The sequence below is a fragment of the Impatiens glandulifera genome, chromosome 3 (assembly GCF_907164915.1).
Source record: "Impatiens glandulifera chromosome 3, dImpGla2.1, whole genome shotgun sequence".
NCBI classification, from domain to species: domain Eukaryota; kingdom Viridiplantae; phylum Streptophyta; class Magnoliopsida; order Ericales; family Balsaminaceae; genus Impatiens; species Impatiens glandulifera.
In genome coordinates, this window is record NC_061864.1 from 6,016,899 (window position 1) to 6,031,334 (window position 14,436).

A 14,436-nucleotide genomic window follows, 5' to 3' on the forward strand; every position below is an offset into this window, starting at 1 on the left:
TTATTTTGAAATAATTATAATAATAAAAATGTAATAAAAAATAAAAAAATAATAAAATTTCAAAATAAACTGGTTTAAAAGAAGCCGTAACAGCAGCTGGAAGAAGGGGTCTTTCAGTCTGTCTCTTTCTCTCTCTAGAAGAAGGCTTGAAGATACAAAATTTTCTGTGTATAAACTACGGAAAGTTTTGACATCTGCCATTTGAATCCTTCTTTGGCCGGCGCTAACGGAAGGAATTTCTTCTGCCTGCCAATCCACTGACGCGTGATGCTTGAAGTTGACCAGTCTTGATCCGAGTCTTCTTCGCCGTCTCATGGGTCATTGTTGCAGTAAAGACGTTGCCGTTTCCGTCGTTAAGGACGCCAGCACCGCCGTTGAGGACGGCAGATCTACCGCCGATCAGCAAGACAAGCCAAACCTTCCGCCGCCATCTCCTCTCCGTAATGGATCTGTTGAAGCGAAGACCAGTAACCGAACATCAGCTAACTCATTCTCTTGTAGCCCATGGCAAAGCCCTTATCCGGCCGGTGTGGCTCCATCCCCATCCCCAGCGAGGACGCCCAGAAGGATGTTCAAGTGGCCATTTCCCCCGCCATCTCCTGCAAAACCGATCATGTCGGCGATTATGAAGAGGCAAGGACAGGCGAAGCCGAAGGAAGGACCGATTCCTGAAAATGAAGGTGAAGAGAGGGAATCTCAGCTTGATAAGAATTTTGGATATCCGAAGAATTTTGCGGCGAAATATGAATTGGGGAAGGAGGTGGGTCGGGGACATTTTGGTCATACTTGTTGGGCTAAGGGAAAGAAAGGAGACATGAAAAACCAATCTGTGGCGGTGAAGATCATTTCCAAAGCTAAGGTGGGTTGTATGAGTATGTAAATATATTGTTGTATACTGTCTCTTCTTCATGAATTCACTGGAATTTTCCAACGCCGGCAATGCTGGATCAGTTGACTGACACATATGTTTTTTAGTTCTATTTTGATCACTAATTCTCAGTCACCTGACTGTGCTTCAGTTGCAGAAAGAGGGTAGATATAATCAATTAAGGGGATCATTCAAATAGAGAAATTCTTTGTTCTTCTTGCTATTTAAATCTTGCAAATGACAACTATATTCTATTTGGGTAATATGGTTTATAGCAGATTATGGTCCATTTCAGCCAACTGGTATTTCTAGCAAACTCATGAATACTCAGTGACCTAGCCAAATCAAGGTGCCTGTTGTTCATGAGTGTTTCATGATCTACCACTGGCTCTCTGCAGCCAAGTTGATGGATTTGGGACATTGCAGTTGCAGAAATATCTCTCAAGAACTAAATATTATAAAGATTAAAGAGAGGATTTTAACTTTCTGATTGTTACAGCTTTTCTTTATCATATACTCTTTCTTTAGACATCTTTTGCTAAAGTGTAAGGTCCACGTGCGCATGCTTTATGATAACGAGTTTGAAATTCTTCTTGTATTTCAGCGTAATCATGTCATCTGTCCAATTATTAGTACTAAAGGTCATATTATATATGATTGTGATAATTCCCGATTGGAAAAATGTTGTTTGATGGCTATATATTGACTAAATCTTGGGTTGGGCATTAAGCAGCTTTATAACTCACTAAATGGCCAAATTTTGTATTGTAGATGACTACAGCAATATCAATTGAGGATGTTCGTCGGGAGGTGAAGATACTTAAAGCCTTATCTGGACATAAGCATCTTATAAAATTTTATGATGCATTTGAGGATGCTCATAATGTGTACATAGTAATGGAGTAAGTCTATTATGTGAACCCCTCTTGTTTTTACATTTGAGTGCCACATTATATTGAAATGATAAATTTGTTATATTACTATATGAAAGTGCTGCTTTAGTTTAATTTCCTTTAATTTTCCAGTAATAAATTCCGCTGTTTCATTTATTTACGAGTGTAGAATGCTTTTTTCTATTAATGCGAAAATCTGTGCTGAATTATAGAAATCTTTTGCAGATTGTGTGAAGGTGGAGAACTCTTAGATAGAATTTTGTCAAGGTATATTTACTAACAAGTTGTGAGTAATTAATTAGTATAGCTTAATCAATTCTTCCTTTAGTTGAATATTTTATTTTGTTTCAGAGGAGGAAGATATACTGAGGAAGATGCTAAATCTATTGTTGTTCAAATACTAAGTGCAGTTGCCTTTTGTCATCTTCAAGGTGTTGTACACCGTGATCTGAAACCTGAGGTACCATAGCTTCTATTGTGTCCTTTTTCATTTATATTATTAATCTTCCTGTTCTTGAGAAATAAATTGCAGCGCTGAGACATGCATCATCATTGCTTGACTCCCATTTTTACTTATTTATTTGTATTCTTTAGCTAATTAGTTTACAACTCTTTGTCTGCTCAACAGAATTTCCTTTTTACCACAAGAGAAGAAGATGCTCCTATGAAGGTTATAGATTTTGGTCTGTCAGATTTTATCAGGCCAGGTAATAATAGCATGTATTTGACCGCGATTTCAGTTTCTGCTTTGTAGAACATGTGGTTAGTATTGCAATTAGGCTATGATTGGTTCCTGCAGAATTCAAAATATAGGGAATTGAGGGTCCAATTCTAAATTGTTTGTTTGTTTGATGTCTTCAAATAAGGATTTGGAATTATAATTCCACTGGATATGATTTTTTAAGTTTTAATTCCATCATTCCCACTTAGCAATTGCAATTCTATTATTTCTCCAAACATAAGAATTGAATTTCAATTCTTATAATATTAATTGTTTAAGGACTTAAAACAAGGAATTGGATTCAAAATTTGAATTCCTGTGGAATTAAAACAATTATATATTTTAAAGTTTGAATTCCACTTAAATTTAAGTAAGAAAAAAGAAGAAAATCAAACAAAGCTCTTAAGAATTAAATTGATTTTGACATGAGAAGAAGGGTTAGGATATAAGGTATGCTGAGTTGTTAATAACGGTCGAAATTGAGTAGTTATATGGAAAAGGGCAGTTATCGGTAGAGTAGTTGTTAATAACTCGTTATCTATTTATATTACTCTGCTACTAATGTTAACTGCCCTTCCCTATAACTACTCAATTTCGACCGATATTTACAACTAAGTGATCCTTATACCCTAACCCTTCCTCTCATATCAGATTTTTTCCAAATATAGGGATTGGATTAGATTGTAGTTCAATGCCAATTCTTATGGAATTGGAATTAGAATTCTAATTTGAGTTCCCCATATCCTAATATACCCTTATGTTACTCTTGAACTGCTACTTAAATCAGAAAATGAAACATCAATCTTTAAACAGCTAGTACTCCCTATTGAACTCACTTAGAGTTCCATGTAAAATAGCCTCTATGGCAGTATGAGCAGAATAAATAGAAATGTGAAGAAAAAAAAGTACTTGGTGCTTTAACAGTACAAAAAGTGATGTGATATTAAAGGAAAATGAATAATAAACAAATCTTATTTATTATTCTAATTGATTTTAGATCTCGCTATGTTATTTTTTTATTTCTTTTGAAAATGATCACGAAGACTCGTACCCGTGACATTGTGGCCATGTGTGTGTGTTATTTCAGAATTTTGTTTGTTTTGTCGTATGTGGATCACTCGCATAAAGGGAGTATTTGTTTTGTCGTGTGTGGATCGCTCGCATAGAGGGAGTATTTGTTTTGTCGTATGTGGATCGCTCGCATTACTCCAGTTTCCACTAATCACTCCCATTATGCAAGCGATCTACATACGACAAAAGTTTCTCTTTTGTCTATTATTCAATTGAGTTAATTGATTTGACTTATCGTTTACGCAAATGATAAACAGACAATGTTAGGATTTCAAACAACAGTATTATCTGTAAGCTGTTTTAACATGAGCTAGGAACTCTTTGTTTTCTATGTGCTTAATTTTCAGTTTGTTTCCTCAGTAAGCATCTTCAAACATGCTAAAAATCTTAAACTCTGCCCAAAAAAAGAAGATAAAAGGCTTTAATTAGGAAATGTTGTTATTTTCTTTTTTGGGGGTGTTGTGGAGGAAATGACATTTATGATGTTCCAGTACATGTATGAAATTAATGGTTATCTTAATTTCTATAAACCTACATATTTTCTTGCAGATCAACGCCTTAATGATATTGTCGGAAGTGCATATTATGTATCCCCTGAAGTACTGCATAGATCATACAATGTTGAAGCAGATCTGTGGAGCATTGGAGTCATAACATATATATTATTATGTGGAAGCAGACCATTCTGGGCACGGACTGAATCTGGAATATTTCGCTCTGTACTAAGAGCTGAACCTAATTTTGATGATTCACCTTGGCCTTCTGCGTCAGCAGAAGCAAAAGATTTTGTGAAGAGGATTTTAAATAAGGATCACAGGAAAAGAATGTCAGCTTCCCAAGCACTAGGTAAGCTTTTATTTAATAAGCTTAAGGTTGGTTAATGTTTATTGGTATCTGGTAGAAGTGGATAACTAAGCTTTCATTTAATTATGCCTTTTCAGCACATCCTTGGCTACAAGATGAAAACCGCCCTGTCATTCTGGATATTTTGATTTACAAGCAAGTCAAGTCATACATTAGGTCCTCCCCTTTAAAGCGTGCAGCCCTCAAGGTGTTTTTTGTGATACATTTTATCATTTTCTTGGAATAGAAACCTTAATATGATTGTTTTAGTTTACATGAGATTTCTGCATCTATTGTGTTTCAGGCTCTCTCAAAAGCTTTGACATCAGTGGAACTCTTTTACCTTAGGGGTCAGTTTACGCTTTTGGAACCAAAAGATGGGTTTATTTCCCTTGAAAATTTTAAGAAGGTAGGCTGTCTCCTTTGATGATTTCTTGTCTGCTTACTTCTAGGAGTTTGCAACTTTTGTAAACCTAAAATTTACGAGATATTTGTTTACTGAATAATTTCTGCATCATTCTGTGTTTGGTTCACTTGAACAATTTGCAGAGTCTTATGAAGAATTTAACTGATGCCATGATTAATTCAAGGGTTCCTGATATTCTAAATGTGGTAAGGCATCTCTTCCTTCCAAAATATCACTGTCCTTTGAGATGTTATATATATTATATACACAGATAACATGAGAGGTGGCATATTAAATAGTTACATGAATGACACTAGATGTTATACACATCTTAAATAAACAACACCGCATTTTTAATCAATATTAAAAGTAATGTTTAACTACATATTATAAGTTACACGTTATGTAAGTTATTGAAGCTACATGTTTACATTAGTCATTAGTCTGTGTTTGGCTGTGCGACTTTGAATCTTACGTGATGAAATCACTTTGGGAAGTTTTTCATGACTAACTGATAAACATAGACATGAATCTTCTCTATTTAGAAACACTTTTTATCTGTGTTTTTGAATCTGGATACAGACATAGATACGTTTGGAAACTAAACTTAGTCACAGGCAGATTGATACATCCTGATACAAGAACATAAATTTTAAGTGTCCACTTATTCTCCTCCCTTAATCATCTGTTCTAGCTCTCTTCTCTTCATATAGTGAAATTTGAAGCCTGACATAATCAAATAGCCTTTGAATTTAATATAAATTGTAGAGGAATGACATAGCGCAAGTGTTTCAGATAGAAAAATTCGGACAATGCTTATGGTTTTTTCAAATGTTATATTTTGCACTTATTTTGTTTGTTGTTGTTGTTGTTGTTGTGGGTGATTAACTAAGATGGAGCCCCTATCTCAAAAGAAGATGGATTTTGAAGAGTTTTGTGCTGCTTCAATCAGCGTGTATCAGCTTGAGGCTCTTGAAGGATGGGAGAATATGGCAATTAGTGCTTTTGAGTATTTTGATGAAGAAGGAAATCGAGTAATTTCAGTTGGGGAACTAGCACAGGTAATTTACTTACATTACCGACTGTAAATCTCTGTAATTGAATTGGATATTTACTGTTTGGGTTGATGCAGGAAATGAGTTTGGGGCCAACAGCTTACAGTATTATAAAAGACTGGATTAGAAGATCTGACGGAAAGCTTAGTTTGCTAGGTTACACCAAGTTCTTACATGGGGTGACTATTCGCAGCAGTTCTGCTACCAGACGTCAATAGTAGCCGGGGCTGGACTGGACTGGACTTGTCATATAAATAGAGAGGTACTTTAATTTGTTTGTTTTATACTAAATTAATTAAAATACTCCCTTGTTTTATTAGCCTTGTGCTTGTTATAGAATATTATAGACACAGACAGTGTATTTTGTTTTGTTTGATTGTCCAGATTCTTGATGTATTCTCATGCATAACTATTTATTGCCATCACAAACCTGTCCCTCCTACTTTGTAGGTAGATGAAAAATATTGATGCCCAACAATTTTAGTTTGTTTGTTTGTTTGGAATTTTACGTTTTTACTTTTGATTCTTAGTTTATTGAATCTTTTTAAGGCTTGTTTGATATTTGGTTATTGGGATAAAATTCAGTTTTTATCCCGTTTATCCCAATAACCAAACATCTTATTATCAATTTTATCCATTTAAATACCAAAATTATCCCATCTTTTTTAAATTACCTTATCATTTTTCTCTCTAATCCACAATTTTCTCACATTCACCCTACCCTCTCAACTCAAAACTAAATTAGTCTTAAAATTTTAAATTATTATTATTATTTTTTTTAATTTTTAACAAATATTTTCAAAAGCCCACTTTCCCAAACAAACTCTAACACAAATTAATTCAACATCATTTCAATATATTCTAATCTATCAAATTTTACTTATTATATTATTATATATTAATACTTTTTTAAAAAAATTATTCAAAAAAAATATTTTACTCTTAAAATTATCACGAAATATTAATTTTTTTGGTAATTTTATTTATGCCCAAACCATTCTTCTAATAAGGCATATATATATATATATATATATTAGAATTATATATATTAGAATTTTGTGTTTTTTACATGAATCGAATGAATGAGTGAGAGAAAAGATAGAATTACAAAATGTGTGACTGACTAGTGAGAGATGAAAGAATAGACATGAAAGGGTACAAATTTCCAGGTAGGTATATATGTGTTGATGATTATAATACGTTGAAGCAGCGGATGAAGAGATGATGATGATGTTGATGATGAATGGTGTGTTGAACGGCGAGGAATTGATCGACGTGGCAGGGGATGTTGATGGGGCCTAGTTGTTGTTGATGGAAGCCGTATTCTTGTTCGGCCTCCTTCAAGAGGTTGGAGAAGAGTGGATGGTTGAAATACACGACAGGCACCACGAATCTCTGTTGCTGTTCGTCCTGTTTTCCGACCATTATCGGCACCACTCCACCACCCAATTTCTTAGTATTGTACTTGATCATGCAGCTGCAGCAGCAGTCGGATGAAGCATTATCTTCATGATCATGATCATCATCTCCTCTCATCATCATCATCATCGCCGGCATCATCAGAGAAGAAGAAGAAGAAGGAGGTTGAAGATCAGGGAAAGAGAGCTGTATTATTATTAATTATATTGTCTTGGTGTTGGGTTTGGGTTTGGGTTTGGAATTGTAATGAAATATAAATGAATATGGATGATGTTACTTATATATATAATAAGTTTGTAATATGGGTATGGCGGTGGGGTGGAAAAGGGTTTAGGGTTTCTTATTCGGAAAGGAAGTAGAAGAAGAAGAAGTCTCCCCCTCCCTCCCCTATTGACCTTTTCTGATTCTCATTATTATTATTAGAGAGTGAATGTTCCACGTGGGCTGCAGTGGGCTCCATGCTGCCGTGCCGTCTCTCATCCGCCCGCGTTAACATGAATCTCAACTCAACTAACTTATGAATCTAGTCTCTAAATTCTCTTTTATAATTTTCATATTTATAATTTTTTTTTTTAAAAGTGTTTTCAAATTGCATATATATATATATATGAATGTACATGTATGTATGGTATATTGGTATTTTTTTCTTTTGAAATTTACATTGATGGATAAATCAGATAATATCAGTATATGCAAAATAAAATTAATATGAATAAGGGTTAATGTGAATTGGTAAGCTTCAAAAGACAATTTGGGTATAATATATATTTGACTCCAGTTTTTATTAGCTTGTTTAATATTTATTAACAAACTTTAAATAATTATTCACTAATTTAAATGTATTTTTAATTTTAATATTAAAAAAAAAAATTGACTTGAACTCTTTGATTGGCCGGGTTGGGTTTTGTAAACCTTAGGCCTGGTTGGATTTTCTTATTTTTGGTTATTTAAATAATTCAAAAAAATTAAATATTATTTCATTCATTTTTTTAATTAATTAAATTAATTAATTTTATTTATATATATATATATCAATACTTTTTAAATCTTTTTAAAAAAAAAATAAAAATTACCATCTCTTCAAAATCATTGTCAATCCTCATTTTTTTCTATCTAAATTATTTCAAAAAAAACCCAACCGAACAAAGACTAAGGAAAACTGATTGGAGGCGTGGACTCCATGCTGCCGGCTCTGATCTGAGTACCTGACCGCGTACATCTCTCATGCATACGGATTACAAACAAATGTATTTTGTTTTAATTTCTTATTATTTTTACATAATAATAATAAAAAGAAAAGAATAAATTTATTTTATTCCTTTTACGCGTCCCAAATCAAAGGGTTGCTGACCACGTACCATATCAACTTATTTCAATCAAACTAAACACTTAAAATGATGTGAACCTCAAAAAATAATAATTTTAACATCAATATTTGAAAGGATGTTTGTTTTCTATTGATCTCGTTTGATTTAGATGATTACTGTAGAATGATAAAAACCTGTAATTAATCAATTATAAATTAAGACAACAATTAAAAAGATTTGGTTACTCTATGAAGGAGAGAAGAAGAAAAAAAAATAGACTTGGTATTCAACATTAATAAATTTAATTTTAACAATTAAGTCCATATTGTGAATTAAATCATTAACAAACTTGTGTGGTTTAGGGTTTAAGAAATTAAAAGCGGAACTTGTTAATATTACCCTCAAGGCTTAAATATTACATAAAGTCACTAAAGATCACCACTTCATGGATAACTTATGTAGTAGACTGTAGACAAATACATAATCATGTTTGAATACGACACACAAGAGAAAATGATTATCAACTCGAGAATTGCCACGTCTAATTAATGAGAAAAAAACTTTAATTGAAAAAAGAATACACACGTGAAAAATGTGGTCAGATTGATCTATCATCTATATATCCATGATCCATGAATTTACAAGTGATCAGAAAGGGCAAGAGCTAGCAGATGTTGATTGATTTAATCAGATCCTAATATTATTCAAGTTATGGGAATTGGGGATTATTATCAGCTACAAAATATCACATGCATTTTCTCTCATTAGTTGGCATTTGATAATTAACTTGCCCACTTTGAGCAAACTGCTGCTTTACAAATTAAGTCAAACTTCATAGCACTAGTTTTTTTCCCCATTTCAAACAAATTGATCCAATTTCAAAAGAATTATGGAGCATCCACTATTTGTTAAATTAAACTGTTTACAAATTAAATGCTTAAAAGTTTAATTTGAATCAATTTACTATTTACTTGATTTTAATTTAAGATCTGATCTTATTTTTTGGGTTAATACCAAATCTCTGAGTTCATTAATATCTTATTAACAAATGATATCGCGCTATTACCAATTTTCTTAGCTTTTTATCTTTTATTGAAGGGGGACGACACAAAGTCTTTGAGCAGACTAGACATATTCTCAAACAAGTAGCATGATAATGGAATGATCGAATCCAAAACTTTTATTCTTTTAGATAAGACTCAAACTCCAAAACTACTCAAATTTTTTATCAAATGTTTTTTTCATTCAAATAAATTATCTTGGTTATATTTAACCAACCCTACATAAAACAAACACTTATATTCTCTCTCCATATATTGTGTGAGGGAGAGTAGTAATTAAAATGGGTAGATGATCAATACAATTTTACACTATTAATGAGATTAGTGATGCCAATTGCCCAATCAAAGATTGAAACAAGTGTCAACCAAACCAAACGGGGATCATTAATTTTCTCAACTGATCGACCACCACCACCTTGTTTTAAGGTACACTCCAAGCAAAGTCTCTTCTTTTCTTTTTATTTTTCAACTTTTACTTTAATTTGCCCACATTCATTATACAAACGAACAATCAATCATTACGACCATCTCTTCCCCGTACCCAAAAGAAAAAAGTGTTTTTTTCTTTTTCTTTTTCTTTTTTTAACCATTAATCTAATAATTAATCAACTCAGATATGATTGTATTTAGGAATAATTCAATATATTATGTATTTTCTTTACCAATATAAGCAATCAAACCCTTGAAGATTTGCATAAATCTATACATAAAAATAAATGGTCTAAGAATAACCTTCCCTTGAATGAATGAATGAATTAATTCTTAGGTCAGATTTCAATAATTAATTTAGGATTAGATAGTATTATCAGTCTTTGTTTTTTATTTAATTAAAAAAATAAATAAAGGTAGTCCAGTCCAGATTCACCTTTCTTCTTCTTCTTCTCCCTCAGACCCATTGCTTTCCGGGGCCAAGAGAGAGCGAGCGAGCGCCTTAAAGAAGAAGAAGAGCAGTTCAGAGCGATTGGAGTTTTGGTTATGGTGGAAAATCCGACAGTAATTTGTTCTTCTCTCTCTTCTTCATCTGTGGGCGGGGATATTTTGGTCAAAAAAGGCGGCTTCAAATGCCGGAATAACTCTCACTTGAACGGCCTTGGCCGGAGTTGCCTTGGCCACCGCCACTTAGATTAAGACCTCAAAACTTCTATATTCTCAAGCCCTAAACAGAGATTTTCTGATGAAGGCTCTGCGGAGGAGTCAAACTTCGTCTTCTACTTCAATTTCATCTCCGTCTTCATCGTCTTCCCCATCCTCCTCCTCGTCGTGGATTCATTTGAGATCAGTTTTACTCGTAGTAGCGTCCTCTTCTTCAACATCTTCTTATTCTTCTTCCTCTGATCGGTGAGTTTCACTTTTGTTATGCATTTAATTTATTTTCTGCACGAAACTCTTTCAGCTCAATGAATGCGTAATTTCCCTGCTTCGATTCTTTTTGTAGTTAGTAGCTATTGATTGATTGATTGAATATATTAATTTTAGTGTAATATTAAAGCGACCAGGTCAGAAAGAAAGAAAGGAAAACATGGTCAACCAATCAAATAGCAGATCGTGGTTCTTCCTGACTTGTTTCTTTCTCAATTCTTAGTGAAGATTGTTAGTATGGTGCTTAAATGATTCCCTTTACGCACCTTGCTGAATAGTGTCAATCATTCAAATGGTTTGTTCTGATCAAGACCAACTCAAAATCATGGGAAATGGTTTCTTCCCTGATATTTCATAGACAAGTCCAATCTATATGATTTTTTCTTTATAGTTCCTCCACTCGAAAGGGGGATGAGGGTAAATATTATCTTGTGGTTTTGGTCTATAAACGATTCGTATACCCCTTTATCATTAGTTCTATAGCAATGGGAGGTGCACATATTGTAGGATGATTTAAGTTGGGATGAGTAGAACTGTTAAAAGTGAAAATGACAGGGATATTTCAAAGCTGCATTTCTTAGCTCGCAAGCTTTGTTACCATATTGTCATATGATGTTATTGATCTTGTCCCAAGAATTGCACTGATTTTTAAATATAGATACCCAAACTTTCTTCTCCTTTGAGATGTTTCACTAGGTTTTCTTTTTATCAATTTCAGTTGTCATTGTTATCAGGGTAGCTTTTCTTCTTCAGGAGTCTGGGTCAATTCTCTTGGTTAGGTTCTCCCTTTTTTAAAAATGGGTTCTTGCTGCATAATGCTAAAATACTGCATTTGAGAGGGTGAGTCTTGGAAGAGATTTTACTACTATGACTAGCAATATATTTCTGAAAATCAGTTGTTGAATCACAATAATTTTAGCTGGTTGGTGGGTACTGTAATGTAGGTTATATGCTTTATTGGCAATTGCTCCTCGATATACTTGCTAATTTTTGTATATCTCATGGCCTGTTTGAATTTATTCACTATATTGGCTAGTGGTGCTACCTTGACTCTTATGTTTACAGCTAGAATTGTGTTCTTCACTAATAGATATATTATTTCTTTCATGTCATTCCCAGGAGCCATCTAAAGTCACCATGGTCGCGAAGGAAGAGAAAAACCCCTCTGTCTCCTCTGCAATGGAGAAGCTTGTTTACTCCAGATGGGAAACTCCGTGATGGTGGTTCAAAATTTTTGAAGAAAGTTCGAAGTGCAGTAAGCTTTCAACAAGTTCAATTTCGAATGTTCAAGTATCTCAATTTGATTATTAGTAAAGCATGTGAAAAGATATTCCCTTTTGATAACTTGCAGGGTATTGATCCTTCTCTGAGAGCAGAGGTGTGGCCATTCCTCCTAGGAGTGTAAGCACTTCACATTTCAGAATTTCCTTTATCGTAGTCAATAATAACCTAGCCAACATTCATTTGATTGCTTGTTCTAAAAATTGAATAATCGAAATCAAGTTTAAATTTATCTCTCCTTAGACATTTCCTTTTAAACTACCATTTTTTATGCTTATAGATCTTCATTCCACAATTCTATACAAAGAAAGACTTATATTTTTTTCCTGGTAGTCTACTTTGTTTTTGTCTTAACTGTTATTTCAGTTAAAAGGTTATTATGTTTCAGGACAAACTGGAATATATTAGTCTGTTTGTTATGGATGTAGACCTTGTCTCATATAACAATTATTGATAAAAAGAGAAGTCTTCATGAGTTAAAACTTGGAGGAGAAAAGTTTAATCATGCAACCGAAAATGATTACTTACATTTTTTCTTTTTACAGAGTTGATTTATTATTGCCAAACTGAGCTTTGTTTCTCTTTGACAGATATGACTTGAACAGTTCCAAAGAAGAACGAGAGACTTTGCGGTCCAAAAAGAGGTTAGGGTTGTCAATATTTATCATGTTAACCATCTGGTTTATTGTCACAAGTCCAGAAGTTAGTTGTCTGAACTTTGTCCTTTCACATTGCACCTTGAATGCAGAAAAGAATATGAAAAACTTAGGAGACGGTGTCAAAAGCTTCTAAAAGTTGGCAAAGAAAGCAACAATGGAGATTCTCCCTGTTTCAATCAAGAAACAGATTCTCCTTATTCAGACACGGTTAGCGCCAGGGAATCTGTTTCAAGTGTAGAAAAGATTCAATATCTGGAAGGAGATTCTTGTTCAAGATGCAACAATAATACAGACTCCGATTCTTCAGTCTCGGACTCCTCTGACGACATAGGACTGAAGAACACGTTTCTTTTCATTGAATTCCAGGAAGATGAACACTATCCTTGTAATAGTAACGAAGACTTCTCTACTTGGCAACGAATCATCCGACTGGATGCAATTCGAGCCAACGAAGACGGAATTACATACTCTCCCGAAAGGGCGAACGTATCTCCCGAAAGCGCAAACGTAGCAGCCGAGACAGTGGGACTGAAGGACTATAACCACCTGGAGCCACGTCGAATCTTTCAGGCCGCCAGGCTAACCGCCATCCTGGAGGCGTACGCGCTTTACGACGGGGAAATCGGTTACTGCCAGGGGATGAGCGATTTACTCTCCCCGATAATTGGCGTGATCGAGGACGATCACGACGCGTTCTGGTGCTTCGTGGGGTTCATGAGGAAAGCGCGACACAATTACAGGCTAGACGAGGTGGGGATCCGAAGACAGCTGAACATAGTATCCACGATCATAAAACGTAAAGATTCGCATCTTTATAAACACTTGGAGAAGCTAGAGGCAGAGGATTGCTTTTTCGTGTACAGGATGGTTTTGGTTTTGTTTAGGAGGGAACTGACGTTTGAACAGACTATATGCCTTTGGGAGGTAATGTGGGCCGACCAGGCGGCGATAAGGGCGGGGATTGGCGAATCGGCTTGGAGTAGGATAAGACAGCGAGCCCCGCCGACGGACGATCTATTGTTATATGCCATTGCGGCTTCGGTGCTGCAGAGGAGGAAGCAGATAATAGAGAGGTATATGAGTATGGATGAGATAATAAGGGAGTGTAATAGTATGGCTGGGCATCTTGATGTTTGGAAGCTTCTTGATGATGCTCATGATCTTGTTGTGACCCTTCATGATAAGATAGAAGAAGACATGACTAATGGTTTATGTAAGTAGTTTGTTTGGTTGATCATCAAATCAAATGTAATGTCTTTCAAATAATTCAAACCTTCAAAATTGGAGTGCTTGCAAAAAAGCCACAAGTAAAATCTCACCCAAAGTTGTTGACATTCATCACAAATGAAAGTCAAAATGGTTTTTCTTTTTCTTTTTTTAAAGTTTTATGAAGATAGTACTTCTTTCTCATGTTCTAATTTCAATTTAAGATGATTTTTTCACTAGAATTATCTTATTGTTTTTTTTTAAATTATTATTATTATTATATTTTT

At 34.2% G+C, this 14,436-nt stretch overlaps 3 protein-coding genes across 3 annotated transcripts; 2 read left to right on the forward strand and 1 right to left on the reverse strand.

The window, feature by feature from the left end:
• Window positions 1–99: 99 nt before the first annotated feature.
• On the forward strand, window positions 100–6,362 carry LOC124929225 (CDPK-related kinase 4-like). The gene is made up of 11 exons (XM_047469526.1): window positions 100–859; window positions 1,640–1,770; window positions 1,987–2,028; window positions 2,113–2,221; window positions 2,390–2,468; window positions 4,103–4,399; window positions 4,495–4,604; window positions 4,701–4,805; window positions 4,946–5,008; window positions 5,696–5,863; window positions 5,935–6,362. Exons 1-11 carry the CDS (start codon window positions 314–316, stop codon window positions 6,073–6,075), a joined length of 1,791 nt encoding a protein of 596 aa, XP_047325482.1. The 5' UTR covers window positions 100–313; the 3' UTR covers window positions 6,076–6,362.
• A 686-nt stretch (window positions 6,363–7,048) lies between these two features.
• LOC124929022 (auxin-responsive protein SAUR32-like) lies at window positions 7,049–7,414 on the reverse strand. Its single transcript, XM_047469277.1, has one exon. It carries the CDS (start codon window positions 7,412–7,414, stop codon window positions 7,049–7,051), a length of 366 nt encoding a protein of 121 aa, XP_047325233.1.
• Window positions 7,415–10,525: 3,111 nt separating this feature from the next.
• Window positions 10,526–14,344, forward strand: LOC124932207 (rab GTPase-activating protein 22-like). The gene is made up of 5 exons (XM_047472825.1): window positions 10,526–10,982; window positions 12,123–12,258; window positions 12,355–12,404; window positions 12,875–12,928; window positions 13,033–14,344. The coding sequence occupies exons 1-5, from the start codon at window positions 10,819–10,821 to the stop codon at window positions 14,162–14,164; spliced, it is 1,536 nt and encodes a 511-aa protein (XP_047328781.1). The 5' UTR covers window positions 10,526–10,818; the 3' UTR covers window positions 14,165–14,344.
• The last annotated feature ends 92 nt before the right edge of the window (window positions 14,345–14,436 follow it).